We start from the raw sequence: 24,949 nt of genomic DNA, 5'->3' as shown, positions 1-24,949 counted from the left end.
CAATCCAGGCACATTCCCAGGTTGTAAGTTTGGTCCCTGGTTGGGATTCCTGCAGAAGGCAGGCAGTTGGTATTTCTCTCTCTCTATTTCTAGATCGCTACTGCTCCCTTTCCATCTCTCTCAAAAATCAATTTTTTAAAAAATAATATACCATATTTTTCGGACCGTAAGATGCACTTTTTCCCCCCCCAGAAGTGGGGGGAAAAAGTCCCTGCGTCTTATGGTCCAAATATAGCCTACACATATACCGTAAAAAAAAAGTTTTTTTACTTGCCTGGCTCTGTGTGGTCTCTGTGTGCTTGCCTGGCTCTAAAATGGTTCTAAATGCTGCTGTTTACTTTACAGGGTTGATTACATGTGTTTATGACTGTGATGTTGGGTTTTAATGCACATAAAATATTTTAGGACACTATTTGTTTCAGAATCTTTTTTTCTTCATTTCCCTTCTCTAAAAACTGGTGCGTCTTATGGTCCGGTGCGTCTTATGGTCCAAAAAATACGGTAATTGAATTACTGTTAGTCACTAATCAGGTGTTAAATTTGAAGACAGAAACAACTTATAGTTGTTCATTGACTATGCATTCCTTTTTTTAAGTTCAATTTTTTTTAATTGAAATTTGTGAAGTCTTACTGTCTTTTGTCAAACATGTTAGGCTCAATACATCTTTAACATTGGTTGAAAGAGATGTAGTACAAAAGCACATTTTCCTTGATATCAAGTGTAAAAGTCAAGACTACTTCCCAAAATATCGTCATTTACTCCAGAACTCAATATAAAGCTTTCATTAATTAATTTTCCCCCTGAACTTTAAAGCACGTCATCTTCCTTTGATCACTAGAATGGTCTTTACTCAACCTTTCTAACATATACCTGTTGCGTAACCGTTTTATACAAGGATAGCATATTTTAAGTTTCAGATTTATTTTTCCCCTTATGTTCTTTCCTAGTGGTTCTCAACATTTTCATTAGAAAACTGCTTTTAACAGTGGTATATTAGGCCATTCCTTTTAAGACATTGTTTATAATGTGACTAAATGCCCTGTAGATAGCACAGGAATGTTATAACATAAATTTGCTGACATGATACTCCTTATCTGTCACTTTCCTTTCTGCCTCTTTGTGGAATGCACCATGAATTCCAGTTGTTTTGCACATTGTTTTCTAAGTATTAATGTAAAGGGGATTCACCCTGTTCTCCAGTAGTTATATTCATGTGAAATAGTGTTGGCCCCCACTTTGAAACCAGAGATGCTTTACCATTGATCTCTGAACCCCTAGGGATCTAATGAAATCTCTAAAATGTTGTATGAAATTTGGTTTTGTGGACATATGTACATGTTTGTGGGTTCTACAGCACATGGAAGATTCCAAAGAGATTTCCTGATCTCTTTGATATAAAGAGTCCCTGATGTAATATTTCTTCAGGAGCTCCTTACTCGTGTCATTAATGAAATGTCTCCTTTATCCCAATATTAATGTGCAAAACATCCTTTTGTTGAGAGAGAAACTTGTGAAATGCTTTTCAAAAGTCTAGATGGTTTATACTGGTTCTATTTTGTCCACTGTCTGATTTAAGCCTTGAGGAAAGACATTGTCTTTACATAAACTGTTTGTCTTCTCAAACTTTTATAGAGGGTTGGTAGGAATGAAAAGTGACATCTGAAGTAAGAACTACCTGCTGTATAGTTCTCAGGACTTCAGGAAAATCCTTGTGGATTCCTATTTGCAGTCTGTCATGACTTGCACTGACAGGTTTCATGTTTAGACCAAGAGGCCTTCACATGCCTTCAGTGTCTTCAGAGCACTTAGTTAAAACTACCCACTTAATGATAGTTTGTTTATATCTAGTTTGTTAAATAGGATTTGCTTTTACTTATATTTATTCTAAAAATGTGTAGATGTCTGATTGGAATTAATATTTTCCTAATGGCTTCATCAATGAATAAAGCCAATGATTCCACCACTTTCTCTACTATTTCTTATCCCTAAATATCACTTTGATACTATGTCACCAAAACTGGTTTCATTGTTTTTCTAGCAAACATAATTTAATTGAGATTAAAATTGATTTTTGTGGTTGAAGAGTTATGATTAAGGTTCATTTTTGCTTAGTAAGTATCTTTCGATGGAGTTGATGAGCACAGTTAATTGATGGAAAATATTTTTATTGGCCTGGGAATGGGCTGACTTTATATTGTCCAGGCTTTCTGTTCTTGTGACTCACTTTCACCCTATATTGTAGCTGGACAGAAGTTTGTGCATTTTGGAACCAAAATTAATAATTGACCTTGCTCTCAAAAAATCCTCGGAAATTTTTCCGCATGGCCCGCAGTGCAAGCTAATGAGGCTACCACAATTAGGGCCAAGTGAAAACAAAAGGTCTGTTGATTAAACTAAATGTGGTGTGGCAGAACCCTCTGACACTGTCAGGCAGCTGAAGTGAGTGAGAGTGTGTGTGTGTGTGTGTGTGTGTGTGTGTGTGTGTGTGTGAGAGAGAGAGAGAGAGAGAGAGAGAGAAGTGTTATAAAAGAAAGACATGTCTTCAGTGAACAATTTGTTGAATTCTTTTGCTCTATTATCATGGCCTATTTTCTTGCCATAATCCTATAAAATGGAGACTGTCTTCCTCATTGTCATCATCAATTTACAGCTGAGAAAAATAAATTGCAGAAAGGTTAGCTGAGCTGTGCAAGGACGTGCAGCTAGTGAGGAACAGATCTAAGATACCAGATACCCTGACCCACATCCATATGCGTCTCCAATATTGCTTTACAACTGCGCCTAAGCAGAAAACAGCTTAGGGAATAATGGTGTAGGGAAGAGAGAGTGACTGTCTTTACTTGCAGCTTCCAACTTTTAATAATATTTTAAGAAATCCATTGAAATAAGGAAATTCATCTCAACAGGTATCAACTGCTATTTGACATGTAGCTAATACTCTTACAAGAGACATGGCAAATGAGCCATGTCTTTATTCTTTAAATCACCTGTTTTTAGAAACATGGCCTTTGTCTTCCTTTATAATCTGCACTGTTCTTCTAAAAGGGATTGAGGGTGATGACTCATGTCTTAATCTTCATCAGTGTCTACAGTGGGAATATATGGCAAAATCTATTACTCTGATATGGGAAACTGTTTTTGTGCATTAAATCTACTTGTTTCCTTTCAGATATCTTCAAGTACATCCCACCCCGATGCTCCTTCAAAACAGTGTCAAGCATCAGCCTTGTTTCAGTTTGCAGAGGTATGGCCGCCTCCTTCTTCCCCGTTACCTCTCTCCTTCTCCCCTCCCCTTTGTTCTCCTCCTCCTCCTCTTCTTCAATACTTATTGGGCTCAGAAAACGTACTGAGTTTGGGGACTGTATAGTGAACTTTAGGTGTGCCTCTTCCCATTCCTGACATAATACACATGGCTGACTACTGTTTTTTGCTATCTTTGCTGTAATTGTAGTCAGATTAGCTCTATATATTATATCCATTTTGTAACCATTTGTTAAGGAGTTCGTTCAGAATAAGCACTTTCTAGTAATTTCACCTCATTTTTGCCTTGTTTTTAATTTATTTTTAAAGCTTGGAAAAACTGCTGCTAACATGAACACCATAGGATTCCAATTTATTAAATTTTCCTAATAGTGAATTATATGCTGTAATTCATGAATAACTCTCACAGCAATGCAGTGGTGAATCTGACCTGTGAAATCATCACTGATTACCTTTCACTGTGGTATAGCTTCAGCCAGTATTTTAATTAACCCCAGGCTGTGTCCAGTCAGCTCTCACAGGATCTCGGATTTCTTTGGTTTGTCAGCCAGAGACAGAACACACAGTAGAGAGGTTTTTTTTTTTTTTTGTAGATATGATTAGGAGCCAAATCTGATAGGCTTGATATGGCCACGAGGATCTGGCTTCTTCTATAGGCTTGTTTCCAGTGAGCACTATATGACAAATCATAAAATGTATATAATTATTGAAAATAAGATGCTGTCTTCTTTAGGTCTTTCCCCCTTTTCCATTATATTAATTCCAGTAAAAAGCATATCATAAACTGTTCAGTCCCATATGGGATTGAGAGAAAATGACAAGCAGAAGTTGTCTGTTTATTATTGGTAATTTGAATCACTTTGATTTGTTGAATAGAATGCTGTTTAGAAGTGAACTATAAAATGATATCCTTTTGACAGAAGAAAACCCGGCATCTTACTTTGAAAATGATAAAAATTACTTTTAGCCCTTTTAGTTAAAAGCTGCTTCCTCGTGGGGCATTTGTGTCAACCACTGTGACTTTATAGCACAGTTGGCCTGCTCATCCATTCCGTCTCACTTTAGCTGTTGAGGGTGATGCAATGAAAATGGTAAAACCAGTATCAAATGTTATCATTTCATTAAGAACAATTTGCTTGATGAATTTGAATAAATTAAGATTTTTATTATAACTTTTCATTAGGATAGTCTGTTTTTTTAAATTTATCGTTAATCTTGATACCTGACTGAATCCCATCCAACTTTTTAGAAACACTTCCTCCAAAACAGAATGTATTTGCTACATATTGTGTTTGATTAAATTCTGCACTCTGGCATGAATTTTAGAAAGGCAGTAGCTCATCTTTGATACACCTGATATTTACACATTACCTACCAAGAGTATTCAACTTAACATGTAAGTGTGGGATATGTCAGCGGGTGCTGGTGCATTTCTAACAGCCATCACCACTGAGAGTGTGATGGTTATTTGAGTGATACCATCATTAGATTTATTAGGAGCTCCTGGAGCCCTGGGCAGCTCTGGAGGAGCAGTTTGATGGCATAACAGCCTGAATCCTGCGGCTCTGGAGGACCAGATTATGTGCCTCTCTGCAGCAAGTCAGTTTGTCCTTACTGCTCAGTGTATGCATTCCTCTAAGCACGAGGAGGTCCTCCCCACCAGGGGAGAAGGAACCTCCTCTGACTTGGACGTCGTGCAGAGACGTTTCCTTGAACAGAGGTCATCTTCCCAGTAGCACTTTCTCCTGAGGGCTTCATTTTCTTGGCCATGGGATATATAGAAGATTTAAGGAAGCTTAAAAAAATAGGGGTTTTTTTTTTTTTTGAAACTTATTAGTTGTTTCAAGACATCGTGATGGAGGAAGGCATGCATAATGGAAAAACAAAGTAAAATGTTTTGCCCTAAATCAAAAGCAATTTCCCCTCTCAACTCAGTATATTATTTTTCCTAGTTATATTTTCCCTAGATTGATAATGTGAGCCTTTTAATTCCTAAGCAAGTTATAACATACCTTGTTATTGAGTAAATATTATATGTGATTATGTGAGAGAAGAACTTAATTCTCTCCAATATAAAACTTCTCTATCAGTTTCCTCTACTGACTCAAGAAACCCTAAGTAAGGTTCAATCTCTTAGCACCTTATGAGTTGATCTTTTTGTCAGCCTAATACTGTGCTGGTTTATTTAAAACTAAACAAGACTTAACTAGGTGAACTAAAAAGTGATATGAGCATGTACATGCAGAAATAGAATAGGCTGTAATTACTTTGATCATATCCCTTAAGCTCTTATAATTACTTCATAAAACACCCATCACCTTAGAGAAAACACAGACTCTAGTAATTCTTGTTTTAATTAGTCTTAGTAGAGGTTCTAAAACTTTAAATAACTCCAATCACCCTCAAGTCATTTTCATCACAGATTGCTGAGCCCCTCCCCCAAAGTTTCTGACTTATTGAGTCTGGAGTAGGGCCTGAGAATTTGCATTTCCAAAAAGTTTACTATCAGGAAATAAGAGTTTGAGACCATTGCTCTATAATTTAAAAATTTTACTGAAAGCAGTTTATTCGTCATTATTAAGGTACTTCCTAGTGTTTCTGGGACCTCACAGGGAAAGGATGAAGTGAGGAAGGGATGGTCGTGTAATAGAAAAATTTTCAAGGGGCCACTTGATACCCCCATCCCTTTTCATAGGGATTCTCACTCACCTTATGTATACTTTTATTTAAAAAGTGGTTTTTTAAATAACTTAGGGATCAATTTACTGTTTTAAAAAAATGTTTAGCTATAATATCATTTTAAGATCAGGCTTATAAAATTCTTAGAGACCATTCCTGCTAATTTAATTTACAGATGTCAGTAACTCCAGGAAGAGATTAGCTAGATCTACTCTTGCCAATGAGTCATTCATTGTGCAATATCATTATCCTAGAAACACACCTTTTAAAAAAATTATAAGCCTTGGGTGTTTCTTTAAATTAAAAATGTTTTTTCTTTTATAATGAGTCCTAAGTCTCTGCCTTGCAAGGTGAGAAAGATATTTTTTCTTCTTAACCAAATCTGATAAGTTTTAATACTGAGGTTAACCTATATATACACAGAGCCATGAAACAGAGTGAAGAACATTTTTGCTTCTAGGTTTAAATGAATGCTTACATTTAAAAAGAGAAAATATGTCTGCTCTACAAGATCTAGAAAGAAATAATAGAGTACAGAACCTGTTTTCCCCCATGTCAGTCTATCTCCCATTCCTTATTGACACTCACAATTCACCTAGATCAGTGATCGGCAAACTCATTAGTCAGCAGAGCCAAAAATCAATAGTACAACGATTGAAATTTCTTTTGAGAGCCGAAAACCGAATTCTGCGCATGGGCCACAAAGTTCCAATCACACTATACTTGTGCGCCACATATGGTATTTTGTGGAAGAGCCACACTCAAGGGGCCAAAGAGCTGCATGTGGCTCGAGAGCTGCAGTTTGCTGACCACTGACCCAGATTTAACCCAGCCATATGAAGAGCCATCACTGTTTCCAGGCCCCTGTTCATTAAGTTGGTTAGAATGAGTTTCCTAGCTGCATCTTTTATTGTTTACAGGTAAAGTAACACATCTTTCACTTTTTAGATCTCATTTACTGAAGACCAAATGTAAAACCAGAAGGGAGCTCTTGTCTTCCATTATTTAACAAATCTGAAAGCCATGACCATATTCTCTGCTCTGTGGCTGACTCTTATATCTAGAGCATATCTTTGCTTTGAAAAACTATGTATTTACTTGGAAGACAAAGAGCTAATCTGGATGATTTAGACAAATAGATTTGAATATTAAACTTAAAAGGTATTTTCTTTGCCAATATAAATACACCAAGTTTAAGCCATCATCACAAGTGAATAAATGCAATAAGTGCAAATTTAAGGCATTTGTTTTCATGATGAAATGCTTAGTGTGTTATAGGATATTGCATTTGAAAAAAATTCCATGCACTCACACTGCAGCTAATCAGTGTGAGAATATTGCATGTTTTATTGGAAGCATTAATATTTCTTTAGGGTAAGGTAGACCAGTCATCTCACTTTGTTCATTTGTTCTTTGATTCAGTGATTTATTCAGTTATTATTGGTAATTTTCTCACAGGGTACAATGTTTATGGTACCCCTTGTAATTGCAGAAGACTTCCACCATTACCTAATTGGCACTTTTTATCTTTATCACCTGTACTCCCATACCTCAGGCCAGCTATAAAATTAGCAGATTTACATCCAGGGTAAGCAATTGCTGTGCCTTATGTACTATTACACCTAATCTTTTTAAAGAAAAAATCAAAACATTATGTAATAACCAGAGGAGAGACTACAGTGGAGTTACAGATTGTCAAGCACCATCAATTCAAGGAAAATGAAAAGCAAAGCCAGGAACATACTGTACAGTATGGCCCCTAGTGCCCTCTACCTAGGAGTGTAGCAACATGCCCTTCCACCATTAGCTGACCAGTTATTGAAACATTAAAAAACATATATTAACTATATTGTTTTTACTTGAAAGAGTCTGTGTATCTTAAATAGGGAGGGGGGGAAAGAGGGGCAAAAAAAATGGGAGGATGAAGAGGGGAATGGGGAATGAAGTGGTATAACATGTAACAAATGGTTATTGTACAAGCTATGCTTATAATTGAAAACTTAGAGTAGATGAGATTACCAAGAGAATCATGTATATGTAAAAAGAGAAGGGATCTTAAGACAAAACCCTGAGGGATCACTATAGAGGGGAGAGCCAGCAAAGGAGAACAACAGGAGTGGCCTGAGAGTAGGAGGAGAACAAGCACTTTGCAGTGATAGAAGCTCAGGGAGGAGTTCTCCAGAGAAGGACCAGCCATGTGCATGCTGCAGAGAAACAGAGAAGGCTCCAGCCATGGACATTAACATATGTTTACTTTTTCGGTCCACATCCCAGTTAATAAGGCAAAGACATTTTTAGAAAGCATATCTTAATATGTTTTTATTGATTTCAGAGAGAGAGAGAGAGAGAGAGAGAGAGAGAGAGAGAGAGAGAGAGAGAGAATCATCAATGATGAGAGAGAATCATTGATCAGCTGCCTCCTGCATGCTCCATATTGGGAATGGAGCCTGCAACACCGGTGCCAGCCGGGCTGAAAGTTTTACTGTCACATAAATGTTGGACTAAAACACATTGATCTTTTTTACATGTGCCCCTGTGGAGATTGACTTTCCAACAACTTAGAGCATTTAAAATACTTCCCTATACCTACACAATTTTCCTCTCAGAGGCAATGAGGAAAATTGTTCTTGCGAAACACAGGTGATTCCTTTTGAAAGCCAAGGAACTTTTCTCAAGCCCTGACTCAAACAGTTGAGCATAAACTCACATGGCAGATAATATATCCATGCCCTCATTAGTTCTTCATTAAGCCTTGGTTGTGCCATTCACTGCTTTAGGCACAAGACATATGGTAGTGAACAAACACATACAATCAGAGAGCATAAACCTACAGCTACAAAAGCGACAGCAGAGGGAGCCAGTGGAAGAACTAGAAACAGTGTCATGGGCTATCAATGCTGCTCTCCCCAGCTTGTTATCGTTCAGCAGTTCTTGAGGGTATCATATGGTTATGTGACAGATGTAATATTCTGCAAATTATTAAATTTAACAATAATCCTCTGACATTGCAATTTTTTATTCTATTCCAATTTCAGTGTTTAACTAATTTTTGCAATTGTACTAAAAGAGTTTATGTTTATTAGTGTTTATGATAAGATCCTTATTACTAATATATGCATTACTTATTGAAAACATAATATGGGCTCAGCACTATTGCAAACCCTTCACCAACATAAAACTTAATCTTCACAAAAGGCAGGTATTATTTTTTCTATTTTGAAGATGAGGTAAACGAGGCTCAAAGTCTTAATTATTTGCTTAACTCCACACAGCACAAAGTTAATGAAGGCACATCTGTCTGACAAAAAAGCCTTGTTCTTTCTATTATACAACCTTGGCTTAAGGGATGCATTCATGTTCAGTTCTTCCTTAAAGATACTGCAAATCGGTGATTATATTAATGTGCTTGTTTCTATTAGTCTAGTGATAAGTTGAGTAATTCAACTTCTCTAGAAAAAGTAAAAGTGGTATATATCAGAAAGTTAAGCTGAAGGAAATATTTTTCACACTTCAGAAAAATTGAGCCCCATAAATTGATCTTCTAAAGAAAAAGTAAGTGATTAGGATGAATAGGAAAGGACTCTGAAAAAATGATAGTATCTAGGAAGAAAAAGTTCTTAAAACTTAGCAAACTAGGCCCTACTAAATAACCCAGGTAGCTTATTAAATAATTTGCCTCTACAAAGGCCTCTTATGCTGCAGGTCTTTTAGGGATAATTCCCTCCAGCAGCAAAGCACCTAGACTCTCCTGCACCTGACAGCTCCATAGCCTCCCCTGAGGGCAGGGCTGGGGTCACCTATGGCAGCATTGTCTCCTACAGGGAACTGAGCAATATCTCTGTCTTAAACTGAGAAAGAATTCGGAAACACAAAGAACACAAAAAGCCAGCTAGCTGCTTTAATGATGACAGAACTTCTCCAGGGAAAGCATACTTTGTAAAGATGCTTACCATATGTCCTTCTGTGTTCTTTACTGAGTTAGAGTAGAAATGGAAAATGAAATTTTCATGGAAAAATGACAAAGGACGGTGTTGTTCATTGTTATCAGTGCCTGGCTACTGTTTAGTCAAAGTGGAAGGAGAGTATGCAGTCAGTGTAATATTGTATGTATATGTGTGTGCTACAACATAGGTCCTTAATTGTACAACTTATTTAGATATGTGGTCTTGATTGTCAATCCTTGTGTGTACTTAGAACATAGTCTCAAAGGAAGAGCCAATCTATGTTATAAAAGGCTTGTGGCTATAACGCCGTAATGAACGGTCACCATGAGGTGCGTTGATGGGTCTCGAGGCACGGCAGAGTCTGGGGTCCTGGCAGTGCGACAGGTCTGGGATTTCGCGTGCTAAGCCTCTAGTGTTTTATATAAAATTCTTAGCTCCTCAGCTCCTACCATACTGCCTAGGAATTTATATTGGATTCTCAAAAAAAAAAAAAAAAAAAAATTTACTTGGTGTTCTTTTCTTAGAGCTCCCAAACATATTCCTTTGCACAATTAACTAGTCACTTTGGTAAATACAAATGGGCTGTAAATAGATCTTTTATATATGACCAGTTAATGAGTTGATACTTCTATAAAAATGGAAATGTGTGTCTTCTTGTAAGGTTAGAATTAAATTTAAAGCCTGGAATATAAAAGATAATACTTTTGTCATTAAATAGCCACCGTAGTCATGCCTGTTTTTTTGTTTTGTTTTGTTTTGTTACTGTTTTGGAGATTATTTACTAAAATTGGTTCGAAAATTATAATCCCAAGCATGCACATTTAAAGTTATTTGGTATGTGGGAGCAGTGATGTTCTCATAAACTAAGGAAAGTTCCTGAATGTATGAATGGGAAGCAAGAATTATGATATTACAATTAATATTCTTTATATAAATTGTTTTCAATATAGATTTCTTCAAACACTTCGCAATTGGGCGGTGCCGAACCTGTAAGACGCTGTGGAAAGTCTGCACTCTTTCAACTAGCAGAGGCAAGTGTCTAAGAATATAACGAGATGAGCTATGCAGAGGCGGAAATCACAGAAATTAATCATGTTCCTTGAACTGCACCATTTCACCTTTGCTTATAAAGTGTGTTGTATCTAATTTTCAACAATGAGAAGGTTAACCTTAAATTTAGGGAAAAAAGGCGTCTTGCTAACTAAAATTCACTAAGCATTGAACAAGGTTACCCAGGGAAATTGCAAAATCCTTTTCACAAGTAGTAATATTTTAAAGTAAGGCCAGCTTTGTCTCAGATCAGATAAATAAGTCCAGCTTGAACTCAGAATGGTCCAAGCCCCTTTCCTCTTTGCTGATTCTCTTGTAACATCTGTAAATCCCTAGAACGCACTATTTTTAAACCAGGTGGTTGATGTTTTAATTTTTGTTGTTTTTAGAGAACTCAAATGACATGTTCTAAGTAAGGTTTTATAATTTCTGTCATCTGTACATCTGACCCGACATGGATTTAAAGTTCCTTTGGCAAAGTAGAAAATGTGTTTTTATAAATCCTATGAGGTGGGTGATGGGCTGGGGTGGATGATGCCTGAAGTTTTAGGGTGGGCAGGAGTACTGACTTTGCCAAGCTGTGACTGCTCTGCCTTAAGGGAACCCGTGGAAGAAATGTTTTCAGGACACTATAGTAATAGTTCTTTCTTCTGGTGAGACAAATTAGGAGGTAAAAAAAAATGGCTAACCAAAATCTCATATAAATTTTTTTACCCCTCTCTCGTTTTTTACTTTCTACCCATGAGTTCTTTCTGAAGTGTTTTGTTGTTGTTGTTTTTAGTGATACAGTTCTTTTATAAATCTTAAGTAGTTTGTTAATTTAATGGGATATCCTGTCATTTTCCAAATTTTATGGCAGCTTATATCATAAAAATTTAGGAGTTTTAAATGTTTTAAAATTAAGCTTTTAAAGTCTAGCCAGATCCAAATTAGAAATATAAATATACAAAGGTCTGAAGCAATAAAGAAGTATATAAACTATAGAATAAACCAGTCTATTGTCTGACATTAAGCTGACCAACTTCTCTATAAGATAAACTCAGACCCAAACAGAGATCTGTAAATGATTAGAAAACTTAACAAAGGCCACAGGAAATACTATATAATAAAAGCATAATATGCAAATCCACTGAATGGCGGATTGCAGTGGCAGTGGCGGAGCCTCTTCCACCTTCGCACCAGCACTAAGGATGTGCGACTGCTCCCCGCAAGCCTAAGCAGGCAGTCGGACATCCCCTGAGGGCTCTGGACTGTGAAAGGGTGCAGGCCTGACCGAGTGCATGAATGTTGTACACCAGGCCTCTAGTAGTTTTAATAAAAGAGAAGGATCTCTTACTTTGAGATAGCATGGAGGGACCTGGAGAGTGTTATGATAAGTGAAATAAGCCAGTCAAAGAAAGACAAATATCACATTATCTCACTCATATGTGGAATCAAATGAACAAAATAAACTGATGAACGGAGTGGATCTGGAGATATGGAAGTATGGAACAGAGTGCGGAATCTAGGTGGGAAGGCGGAGGAGGAGGATGGGTGGGTGGGAATAGATCAGCCAAAGAACTTGTAAGCAAATAGGTGTAAACCATGGGCACAGACAATAGGATGGTGTAGGCCTGGGGTGGGGGGTGGAGATGGATTAAAAGAGGACAGTGGTAGAGAGGGGACATATTTAATACTTGCAACAATAAAGATTAAAAAAATAAAGAAAGCAAAAGAACTGGGTGAGTCAGTAGCAAAGTACTATTGCAGGTAGAATTTTAATAGTAAGGATCTGGTGCCCAATGTGCCTTTGGAGTTGGAGTTGTAAACAGGACTTCATAAACAGAGAGACTATGAGGCCATGAATTTGTCTAGTGTCTTTCAGACTATATAGATTGTTAAGACAATTTATTTGAAAGCAGTGATTATTACCCGGCTGGTGTTGCTCAGTGTTGAGCTTTGATCCTTGAAGCAGAAAGTCACAGTTCAATTCCCAGTCAGGGCACATACCAGATTGTGGGCTCCATCCTGAATAGGAGGCTTGCAGGAGGCAGCTGATCAACAATTCTCTCTTATTGATGTTTCTATCTCTCTCTCCCTTCCTATCTCTGAAATAAAAACAAACAAACAAATAAATAAAAACCCAAAAAACAGAACCTGTTAAAAGAAAAGAAGCGATTATTGTGCTTGAGTATTAGGAATGTGTAGCCCTCTCTTCAGTTCCCAATTGTGTTGTTACACACAAATACAAACACCTACATATGGTTTTTATTTCTATTTTTTAAATTTAAGTATAAAAAAACCACAAGCATTAATTTGAAAAGATATATGCAACCTTAAGTTCACTGCAGAACTATTTACAATAGCCAAGAACGGGAGGCAGCCTCAATGTCTATCCATAGATGAATGGATCCATATGGTTCTTAAAATATTAAACATTAAATTGTTAAACCCCTAACTTTTAGTATTAATATGTCTTTATTAAACAGTTTTGTGTTAGAAAAGTGTGGACCTTTGAGGAATTTTGCTGTGGAGCTGGGCATGCTAGAAAGATGAATTTTCTTTCTTTGGCATAAAGTATTAAAAAAAAGGATTCCCTATTAAATCAGAGCTCATTAAAAAAGAACACTCTTCTAATTTGTAGGGATGCATCCTAAATATGAAACAGATGCTATGGTCTAACAGATGTTTGAGTGCTGGGATCATAATTTAAAGGGGTAAAATGACTGCAGTAAGCCTATTCCAATTATAGTAAATCAGCTTATACTCAGACTTAGTTTCTTATAACATCTGACTAAAAATACATGGTTTTGATGAAACAGGGTCGCTAAAAAAATTTACCAAAAAATCTTCTAACATTATTTCTCCCACATGAATGTGATGCCATAATGCCAATAGACTGTGTTATAGAATAACATCCTGAAGCTTCCCAGTTTCTAATTAAACATAAATATGTGCACAATTTATTAACCAGCATCTCCAAATAATCAACAATAGAAATAGGCTTCCTCAATTTATTTTATTCCATGTGTACCTGGTACTCATTTTTCTTGAACAAAACATTATATTTCATTATGTTGGGTGCCTCTTTAAATAAGTGTAACAGAATATTAAGGAGGATTTTTTTCTTTTGACCAGAATTAGTGGTATTGTCTGAAATCTGAAGGAACAGCTTTCAGTTATCCCATCCCACAGCGAAAGCCTACAAGAGGCCACCTCCAATCTGGGCCAGATCCTTCTATTGGGATTTATAAAGAGATACTAATTCTACTGTCTCATATACTTACTGTGCAGAGGTTTTTTCTCTCATCTCTGCCCTTAACCCAAGTCATTTGTAGTGGGGAGATATCATAGGCTATCCAATCATCTAGAATATTTTGGCTTTTCTCCCTGCCCATGAAAGTGAAGGCAGCTCTAAGATAACCCATATTAAAGGTGGGGTGATACCTACAAAAAGTAGCAAGAAGCCAGACATGTTTCAGACATAGATTTACTGCTGCATCCTTAGTCCATCTGAGCAGGCAGAAAGAGAACCGGAGGAAGTTGGCAGCAGGGAGAGACTTGGAATGTCTGCTGCACTCCATTTTGGATTGTAGAGGTGTGTGAGTTTCCCAGGCGTCTAGTGGACACATAGGTAGTAGTCCAGACAAGAGGCCATGGGACAGTCATGGGGAGGGTTGGCAGAGGACCAGCCTGGCACAGTGGGGCAGGCTCCTACACCAGGAAATACTTTACTCAGGACACTCTGATGAGCTCCCATAAGCAGGAGTGACCTTCAGCAGTTTGCATCAGTATGGCTGTCCTGGTACTAAAATACTTGGTATTGTTAGTGCAAAGACTGTGACCTAAATCCCCTGAGTACCTTGCAGCAATGCTGCCAGCATCTCTGATCCTTTTTTTTTTTTAATATATCTTATTGATTTTGTACAGAGAGGAAAGGAGAGAGATAGAGAGTTAGAAACATCGATGAGAGAGAGTCATCGATCAGCTGCCTCTTGCACACCCCCTACTGGAAATATGCCCGCAACCAAGGTACATGCCCTTGACCAGAATCGAACCCGGTACCCTTCAGTCCCCAAGCCGACGCTCTATCAATTGAGCCAAACCGGTCTCGGCAGCCAAACCGGTCTCGGCTCTGATCCTTTTAGCAACTAGAGGGCATGTGGGTCTGTAGGACTTTGTCCCATCCCTGAGACCACATTCCTTTTGACCAGTCAGAACCCCACCTATTAAATATTTTGCATATCATCCCTGTGCTTTGCATCCCCAGACACAGTCATTCAGTCTTAGGTAGAGTTAGCAGGAACAGACAAAAAAAAGAAGACATACCCGTGGGCAGTTAGTTTTACCTCCACCATTTCTTCTGTCCACTAAACCAGAATGTTTAGGCCTTATGAAGGAAGGACTAAGAACCAGTCATCCCAAGAACTAACTGCTCACCCTTCGCCAATTCCATTCCTGTGGGCTGGCATAGGAGGAGGAGTAAATGAGAACTCCTTAAGATAGGAAGAAATACTTGCAAGAAATGTCTTCTCTTTGGTGAGAAGTAAGAAGTATTATAGGAATATATTTATTGCTGGGCCCTATACGCATTCAAGCAGCAGAAAGAAAATTGAAAAAGTTGGCAGCAGACACAAGAGATACTTGGATCAGCCTACATTCTAGTGTTGGCATTATAAAGACCCTTATCTATTTCCCTGGAGCCAAAGTTACGATGGGGAAGGCCCTTCTTTGAGCACTTGATTGGCATTTTAAACTGGTGAACTGTTAATAGCTACAAGTGACCTGGATATTCTGGGATCTATTCCAGGTGTTTTTTAGGAATCTATGCCAACTGGGAAGAGAGATTTGCGTAGTGCTGCTGAGATTAGGAAACGGAAAAAGATATAGTCCTTTATGTTTGAACCTCCATGAGGATCATACTCTTCAATTAATCAGTTACTTAATTGGTGCAGGTCCTATAATGTATTGTGTTTCCTTTCATTTTTAAATTAATTAGATTGGGTCATATAAAGATCTGCAAAGCAGCACAGCACCGCCCCCTCTCCCCTGCCCGGAGAGCACTGTGTATCATAGTTGCTATAGTTGGAGGACACTTAGAGACATCTTCACCTGTTCATTTTAGCAAAGGAAATTTCTACACTTGAAGATCACTGATACAAATTGCCTAGTATACTAAGTGGGACAGTTTGTCATTCATTCTAAGGACTCATAATTATTGCGGGTCTGCTCCATGCCAATACAGTGAGGCTGCTGAAGCTTCCTGCATGCAGATTCACAGTATTGTTATGATGATGAGATAGCTGTGAGCCAGGGGTCTTCAAACTTCGGCCCTCGGGCCACATGCGGCCCGCAGAGGAGTCTGATCCGGCCCGCCAGGTTTTTTGGGCAGTGAGCGCAGCCGAGGTGTTACAGTAGGAATTAGTAGTTCATATAGTCCGGCCCTCCAGCTCTCTGAGGGACCGTGATCTGGCCCCCACTTTAAAAAGTTTGAGGACCCCTGCCAGTGTGAGCCTTCTTCTAATAGTGCAGGGATGCTTTACCTCTAGGTACAGTTGTGACTTTTTGGTGTGCCACGAGGGGCTGGAGCATAAGCCTATGATTATTACTGTTTGTTTTACTTCCGATTTTTCTGAAATAATTTTATGTGTTATTTTAAATAGGTTATAAATTTTTTTGTTTATAAATGTTTGCTTTTATTAGACTATAAATTTTAATAGCTGATTTTATATGCAAGTTTTATTATCTAACCTAAGATAATAACTGACATTTATTATCTACTGTGTGCTAGACACTTTTCTAAGTACTTTATATGTACTCATTGAATTTTCACGCCCATCCTCTGAGGGTAGGTACTGTTATCTTTCCTTTTTTACACATTACAAAACAAAAGGGCAGAGAGGTTTTGTGTTTTGCCTAAGGTCCCGGGGATAGGAAGTGTTAGGGCCTCTGTAGAAGCCTAGGCAGTCTGTCCCCACTGCCTAGGCTCTTCAGCACTGGGCTATGCTGTCACCTTGTTTTAGATCAGTATAAAGGCTGTGCAAGCTGCTTGTTACAGGAGTTTGCGTATTATAGACGGCTCCATGGAAGACAGCTTACTCCTACACATGTGTGTACTGCTGAATAAGATGACAGATTGTTCAAGACTGCTGTCAAAAAATGGAGCTGATATTTCCTTTTTAAAAAGTGTCTGTACTCTTAAGACTGCCAAGATATGCTTATACACTTAAATAAGTAAGTGCATATTTGTGAATTTGGAAGACACTGTGAGGGCTATAGGAAATTATGGGGTAGGAATCCTGCCCTCCAGGAACGTATTCTTCACTTGCAAAGAAATAAAGTATGAAATGTTAAGGGATAAAATTGTAAATAGTGCAAGTGGTTTCATAGGGAACGATGCAATGAAAAGACAAATCTCCATTTGAGTGAAGAGTGGTACACAGATGAATATGTAAAAACAGGACAGGGAGAAATTAATATGAGCAGGAATGTTCTGGGGGCCCAGCACAGGGAGAGAGCATGAAGATGGGTCTTGGTGAATGCGTTGTTGAGGAAGAGAGGTTGAAACTAGCTGCCAACTTGCCTTGTTTGGCTCGTAACTTGTTGACCTTTATTAGCATTTGTATTTGAATTAGTGGCTAATGTTTTAAAATTACAGACTTTGAGTAAATACAAATTTTTATTTCTCTTGAAAATTGAGAGATCCAGAAATACTGGGCTAACTTTCCTACGTTGGAACAGTTGTTCAGAACTAATAAGTGGCTGCTCCCTCGCAGAGGTGCTTGCTGTACAAATGTGACCATCCTCTCCTTCGCCTACTGAGCCCTGTCTCTGGGGCTAAAAGCCATTGGCAGCATCCACTTTTACTTGTCCACCTTCCTCTGTTGCACCTGACCACCTGGACCCAGTAGAGATTGGGACTTATGCATAATTAAATGGAGAGATGGGGAGAGACAGCAAAGAGATAAAGGCAGGCAAATGTGAGGTCATTGGATGGCAAGTAAATCAGACTGGCAGGAGTGGAGGAGATTTGGGGCAGGGGAAGGCAGAGCGCAGCTGCAAATCAGAATTGAGAGGGTGTTTAGTGTGAAGTAAAGACATTTCTATGTGAACATAACGAGGAGCCATTGAAGATTTGGGGCAAAGGTGTGTGCAGTGATGAGTGCACCACTTGGAGAGATACTTGGCAGAGCGTGTGGAATGGAGTAGAAAGCCTCTGTGAAATCCAGGTGTGAAGAAGATAGGAACCTGGAGAGAGGGGGCTGGCAGTGGGAACTGGAGGCAGAAACAGACCTCAGGGGAGTTGCATGGGCTCAGCTGGATGACCGAGTTGATGTGAGAGGCAAAGCAAAAGGAGTGTTGGAGGTGACTGCACTTCACAGCCTGGGTGTGGGGGGGACTAATTGCTTCCTGAAGTTTGACCCTGACCTGTTGTGGGAGCCTGGGTGTTTGTGGACGAAGAGTCCAATAGTACAAAGGAAGAGAGGAGAGATGCTGAGGTGGGGAGGGATAGCTGAAAAAAATCCATTACTTGAAACATCAACAAGAGAGGGATTGCCAGCAAGGTAAGTGGCTGAGTTTGGAAAGCAGAGAGACATGTTCCTCTGAGCACAGGAGGAAGGTAGAAGTGGTCACCACAGCACTGCTGCGTCCGGCCTGGGGTACCCACTGTGCTGTACTTTTTTCTTTATCCCAATTTATGAAACTAGTTATGTGTTGAGGTGGAGTTGGAGAAGGAGAATGCTGGATCTCTCTAACTACACTCCTTCTTATGTATAAAAAAGCAAGATTATAGATCTGCTGGGAAGAGGGGAATTGGAAAAGTTGTCCTTCATCCTCTTTATTATAAAGGATGGAGACATTTTCAGAGGCCTCAGTTTCCTGGTTTTTCTTATATTCTAACTTGCCGAAGCCAGTTATAATTGAAAACAAATAAATATACGTTTATTCCAGTATCCATAAAAATTAAATCTTATGGAAAAGTTTGGCTTAATTTAAGAAAAGCTGAATTGTGATAAAATTACAGAAATTATATACCGTACTGATAAAAGTAGGAAATTCCATCCTTCCAATCACAGTGGCATTCCCACCACTGCCAGTTATAGGTGTGACTTCAAGTTCTGTGTTGTGTCCTCATATGTTGTGGATGTGCATTATCCCTCCGGTTCTGTTGTAACTCCTGAAGCCCAGGACCTTGGGGTGTGGTTTCCTGCCTCAGCTCCACCTGCCCTGTCACCACTCCCCTGAATTCTAATTCTTACCTGAGGGGACTTTTTATCTAAAGTGATGTGTTGTTGTTTTTTTCTTCCCCATCTTTTTGTGCAGAGATGTGAGTCATTCATTTTTTAAAAACACCTAAAACTGCATTTCCTACCCAGTTGCACCAGTTTATTTTTGGAGGAACTAGATTACAGGAATGTACCTAATGACTTCTGTTAGTAGGCGCATTTGGAGTTTTCAGGAATGGTATTGTTTCTGAAGAAATAGTGGGTAAAGAGAAATATTTATCCACCATTTCTCCTGGCCTAATTGTTTCAGCAAACCAAATAATAAACTATTTCACATGCCTAGATTTTAGTGTTGGGAGACACTTAGACCACTAGTCTGTGACCAGTTATCTTTTATAATAAAGAAAATTAATTTTTTTAGCAGCAGGAGCTACTATTCCCTGAAACCATCAGCTTGTGTATTTTTATGGCAAAAACATTCTGGTTTTATTTAATTATAGAAGAAATGCACATTTTGGAAAACACTGCTAAAAGCCATCCTTGGGTTATGTCTACAAGTCTGGCAGGTAATAAGCCAGTACAAAATGATTGTAAACATACCTTGGCTGCAAAACATTTGTTTTGAAATTGAAACTCTGATTAGTGTCAGTGGGTCTGTTTTCACACTGCCTTTTTTTTTTTTTTTTTTTTTTAATCTAGCTGATTCCTGTATAATAGACAAAGAAGGACAAAATATAATTAAGAGCAAAATAAAATGGGATGGTACACATTTCTTTGTACCAGTTAAAGGGTTTCTATTTCTGTAGCATTACTTATCTAATACACATGATTATATTCCACTGGCCATTTCTCTAAGTCTTTTAAAGTAGGGCACATTAAATAAATGAATTGATAGTTCTGAAGAAAGGAATACACTTTAAAATGCCTTTGATTCCATGAGATAAAGGCTTGATGTACATAGATTTATTATGTCTTTAAAGCAAGTCCCCAGTAACAAACCCTGAAACTAAGATGTGGTTTTACCTGAATTGAACATGACAGCCTCCTTGAACCCCAGAACATAAAGCATAATCCCTCCATCTTATCTGACTCCTTCAATATTCCTGTTGCATTTTTTTTTCTTTGCAGTCACTTTTAAGAGTATAATCTTATATATCCATCCAACATGTACATTGTTAGGACCTCGGTTTCAACATGCTAGTTTTGTTTTTCTTTAGGGAGTGAGTTACATTTTTTTTAGTTACATTTCTTCTAGCACATCACTGATGTGCCATTCTGATTACACAAAACAATGAGAAACCACTTTTTCAGAGTTAATATTAAAATATTGTCAAGGTTAAAATTAAAATTTCGGTGTTTAATTTTCACTGTGCTCTTGTGAAGCATAGCCAAGGACAGTGTGATTGCTAGTCCATGCCACCCGATAGAAGGATCATAATTAGCAATGTAGTTTTTAATAGACTCAGAAAGTAACTCTTTCTTGGTATGAATCAGAAAGCATTTTAGACTCATCCATTATTTTGGAACTAGTGGATCATTCATTTTAACATAGTTACCTATTGAATTCATTTGTTTTGAAGGCAGGTACTAGGGTATTCTTGGTGAATAATACAAAGGTGAACAGGATACATCTTGTATCTACTGAGTTACCCCTATAAAAATAGAGTGTAGTACCTGAGGAAATATACAATAGGTAGCAAGTATTGGTGCCTAGCATTTGATTTAAAACATTAACATTTTAACTTCTCTGAATACAGCCATGGGAATCCACCCAGAAGGTGCCCTGCAGATGATTTTACATTCTCACTTTAAAAGAAGGTGATTGTTCAATTTAAAATAATAATAGAAGAATAAATTGTCATTTACTAAGGCATGTTCTGTTTTGGGGCCTGATTAACAATCTTCTGTTAAGGTCCACCTGACTAATTAATAACAGACATTAATTTTGCACTTCCCAAAGTACAGTTTTATTCATTTGAATTCACATTGATTTATGTTTTTTTGTGTCCACTATGTGCTTACCCGTGCACATGTCCTAGTATCTTTATGTAATGTAGTGTGCACACACTTTAAGTCCCATTGAAGTGTTGATATATGCACCCCAAGGTAGATGTAAGTAGAGGTGTTTGTACCCAAAAGTGGAACTGAGCTTAATGTGTGTTTAATAAAAGTTGCTTCTTGAAAAGTAACTGATTTAAGATCTTCCTGAATCTAATTCTGTTGTATATGTTTCTTTTCTCAACTATAGACTCATTCAATCCTATATGAACAATTACAGCAAAGCAGTTAGTCTGCCAGAGTCATGATGTGCTATTAATGCTACCAATATGAATATTACTTGTAATAATAATAGCCAACATTTTCTCTATATGGCATAAGGCCCCAGAGAGATGGTTGTCAGAATATATTATTTTTGCTCTATACAAGGCACTAATTCAAGTACTGTACATGTGCAACTCATTGAACTTCACCACTAACAATCTTATTTTATAAATTGGGAAACTGAGGCACAGAAAGATTTAGATAAAATGAGCTAAACAGTCTGCAGTCTTATGCAATCTGGCTCTAGAAACCCTGCCTTTTGTTTTTTGTTTTGTTTTGTTTTTTGTTTTGTTAATCCAGTGTTTTTCAACCTTTTTTGGGCAAAGGCACACTTGTTTCATGAAAAAAATCACGAGGCACACCACCATTAGAAAATGTTAAAAAATTTAACTTTGTGCCTATATTGACTATATATAAAGTAATTCTCTTGAATAGGAATCAAATAAACACAAAGAAAGTATTTTATAATTACTTTATTATGAAATATTAAGTAAACAAAATAGTGAAAACTTATAAAATTCTTGTCTTGTCTGCACCTACGGCACACCAGGCAACATCTCGCGGCACACTAGTGTGCCGCGGAACAGCGGTTGAAAAACGCTGTGTTAATCCTTATTCAAGGATATTTTTCCATTGACTTTTAGAGAATGGAAGGGAGGGGGAGAGACAAAGGGAAGGGGGGAGAGGGGGAGGGGGAGAGATTTCCATCTTGGTTCAGCCTGTGAGAGACACTGGAGGGAGATGAAGGAGAGGGAGGAAAAGAGAGGCCGCGCCATGAAGAGAGAGAATGAGGAGGGCTGGGGGACAGCAGAGTCAGCCTCTCTTTTATGCATCCAGCTCTCTTTAGACAGCCCCTCTACAGTTCGTCTCTTACTGGGACTCGCCCCTGGGCTTCAATAGCATTCCTTCTCTCCTTTGGACCAATGTGCTTTCTGCTGTGGCTACTCACTGGGTTGTCTCACCACTACTTGTTTCGGTGTCTCAGTTCTTCATGACCTGTGTAATCAACTTACTCCTTGCATTAATTTCCCTTGGCTAGATATGCTTAAATTGTTTCTCTTTTCCTAGTTAGACCCTAACTGGTACACAAGCCATTTTCATTTTCTGTTTGGTATGATTATAAAATAGGCTAAGAGAATGGTGTTGGCATATTATATCCAGATTTCAGATAATCTTATGTCCTTGTGAACAAAATGAGGGGGGATTTAGACTGGACAATAAATTCTTGGCTTGCTAACGTTTATTATTGTCAAGTCAACTGATGAAAGGGCTCTAGAGGTTTGCCAGAGGCTCTGTCCTTGGCCACGTCCTACTCAGCATTATTGCCAAAGATCTGGACAAAGATGCAAAGCAGCTTATATCAAATGTGTCTGTAACACACAGCTGATAGGCAATTTCATTCAAGTTGTGGAAGGATCAACTTTTTAAGGGAAATGGAATATCTTGCATCTAGGTACAAAAATATATAAAGAAATAGTATAAGAGAGGCCAAGTTTCCCTGCATATTATGTCAGTATTTTAATGGACCACAAGCCAGAAGTGTGACCTGTGTTTAAAAGGGGGAGTGGGGAAACTTGTCTTTGGGCCCCATTAGAAGATTGGTGTTCCTGTCAACTGATAAATAGTCCTACTTCTTTCAAGAAGCATTCACAGGAAGAGTAGAAACTTACTCTAAGAAAGATATTGCTAACTTGAAGCATCAATATTCCCCAAACCTTGTAAAGCTTTATGAAATTTACAAGTTGTATGCGCATACATTTGTTCATCTTTGTCTCACAACAATCAGTGTAGGATGTACTCTTACTCTGTTTCTCAGCCTTTACTTCCTCATATGGGTTCAAGTCTAAGATACATAGCTCACTGTTTGGTCTTAAGCAAGCAAGGTCGGGTGCTTGGTCAGAAACCCAGCTATTAGATAATTCTCACTTTAGGACACCATACTGCATCTAGCTTCCCTTTGAAAGATCAGAGGGCTTTTATCTGTGAAGAACAGTAAAGGGAACCTGGGACATTACGCTAGAACAACAACTTGTGGGAAATAAAGTCTGTCTTCCAAGATTTGAAACTCACACGAGAGAAGGAGTGGATTAACTTAAGTGACTTCAGGGAACTACAAGGCTTAAGAGGGGTTTTGCTCGATATTTTAAAAATTTCAAACAGACCATCTCCTATGGTCATAGGTAACTAACTCTAGGAATAGAGTAATGAAATGAATTCCTACATTGGGAAGAATGTTAAATTTTAACTTCTAGAGTGGCACCCAACTCTATCCTATTTGTTTTGGGTTTTTTGGGTTAATGACATTTGTGGTTTATAGTTTTGACTAGGAGTTTTATTTTTATAGTTTCACTTTCAGGAACATAATTGTTTTTCTTATCATTTAGGATTAACATACTCTATTTGTCTGTGTGTGTGTGTGTGTGTGTGTGTGTGTGTGTGTGTGTTGAGGAGCGGGGACTTTCAAGAGCTTAAAACAAGGAAGTAAAGCGTGACTAGCACTCAGTGTAATTAACTTCACAAGAAATACTACATTATTACCCAGAGTATGTCCCCAGAGTGAATGTCTGTATTTGTTTCATTTCATCCCTATCAGGGGTGATGAGGAGAATCATTTTGAAATATACTGAAGCAGAGAATAGTGTTTGCAAAGTATTATTAGGTTTGATAAGATGAACTTGTGCAAATGCAAACTGTTGGCATATCACTGTAAAAACCTATATGCTAAAAGGTCCCTGAGATGACTTATTAAAGGCCATCAATGTGAAAGTAATTGAAAAAAAAAAAATACACCATAAAATTTACCTTGAGGATGCCTTTCTAATCTTCTTTCAAGAACTAGTACAGTCTTTCTCCCCCCATTGGGATAGTTATATTTTTGAAGATGTAGGATAATTGAATAAGGAAAATAAGAATTATTTTAAGATTTATGCAAAAAACAAACAAAACACACACACACACACACAAAACACACACACAAAAACACACACACACACACACACACACACACACACACACAGCAAAGCTCCCTTGAGAGAAAAAAAAGCAGGGAAGATTAAATGTATTGGTGTTTCAGAATTCATTGAAGATAACATTTTGCTTTGACCTTTTTTCTGGTTACTTTAATAAAGGGAAGTTCTTAGTCCTCATAACTACTTGCTGAGGTCTAAAAGTTAACTGACTTGATTTCCTGAAAAGCTTCATTGTGAACCCAGGATAGTTCAGATCTTCCCTGTGAATGATCCAAGGAGTTGGGTACTCTTGTCATGTTCACTTTTTAAAAAACTTGCACTGTCTGCCCCAACCTCCACCCCTTTTCCAATTTCTCCCCAGACTTATTAATCATAACATAATTCTCAAGGAAGAATTTGAAAGACATTGAAAGTGCTAAGGGGGAAAAATGAAGTTAAAGAGCATCTGATATTTAATTCAGTGTAATATCCATTTAAAAATTCGAATTTGAAAAATGAACTTTGTAGATGTTAACA

The 24,949-nt window shown here is 37.9% G+C and overlaps 1 protein-coding gene and 1 long non-coding RNA gene across 18 annotated transcripts in view; one reads left to right on the top strand and one right to left on the bottom strand.

Moving 5' to 3' along the window:
- The window catches only part of LOC311617600, a 1,721,005-nt gene that overhangs the window by 1,059,789 nt on the left and 636,267 nt on the right, over positions 1-24,949 (bottom strand). The window lies entirely within an intron of this gene.
- Positions 1-24,949, top strand: part of BBX (BBX high mobility group box domain containing) — a 287,922-nt gene that overhangs the window by 226,077 nt on the left and 36,896 nt on the right. For all 10 annotated transcript variants that reach the window (XM_084874024.1, XM_084874015.1, XM_084874016.1 and 7 more), the window contains 2 exons: positions 3,171-3,245; positions 10,836-10,916. In XM_084874024.1, the coding sequence (XP_084730150.1) occupies positions 3,171-3,245; positions 10,836-10,916 (156 nt within the window). The remainder of the gene's footprint in view (positions 1-3,170; positions 3,246-10,835; positions 10,917-24,949) is intronic.

The sequence above is a fragment of the Pipistrellus hanaki genome, assembly GCF_964339955.1.
Source record: "Pipistrellus hanaki genome assembly, chromosome: 2".
Classification (NCBI taxonomy): Eukaryota; Metazoa; Chordata; class Mammalia; order Chiroptera; family Vespertilionidae; genus Pipistrellus; species Pipistrellus hanaki.
Note: the sequence above shows the minus strand (reverse complement) of the source record. Positions and strands in the feature narration are given on the sequence as shown.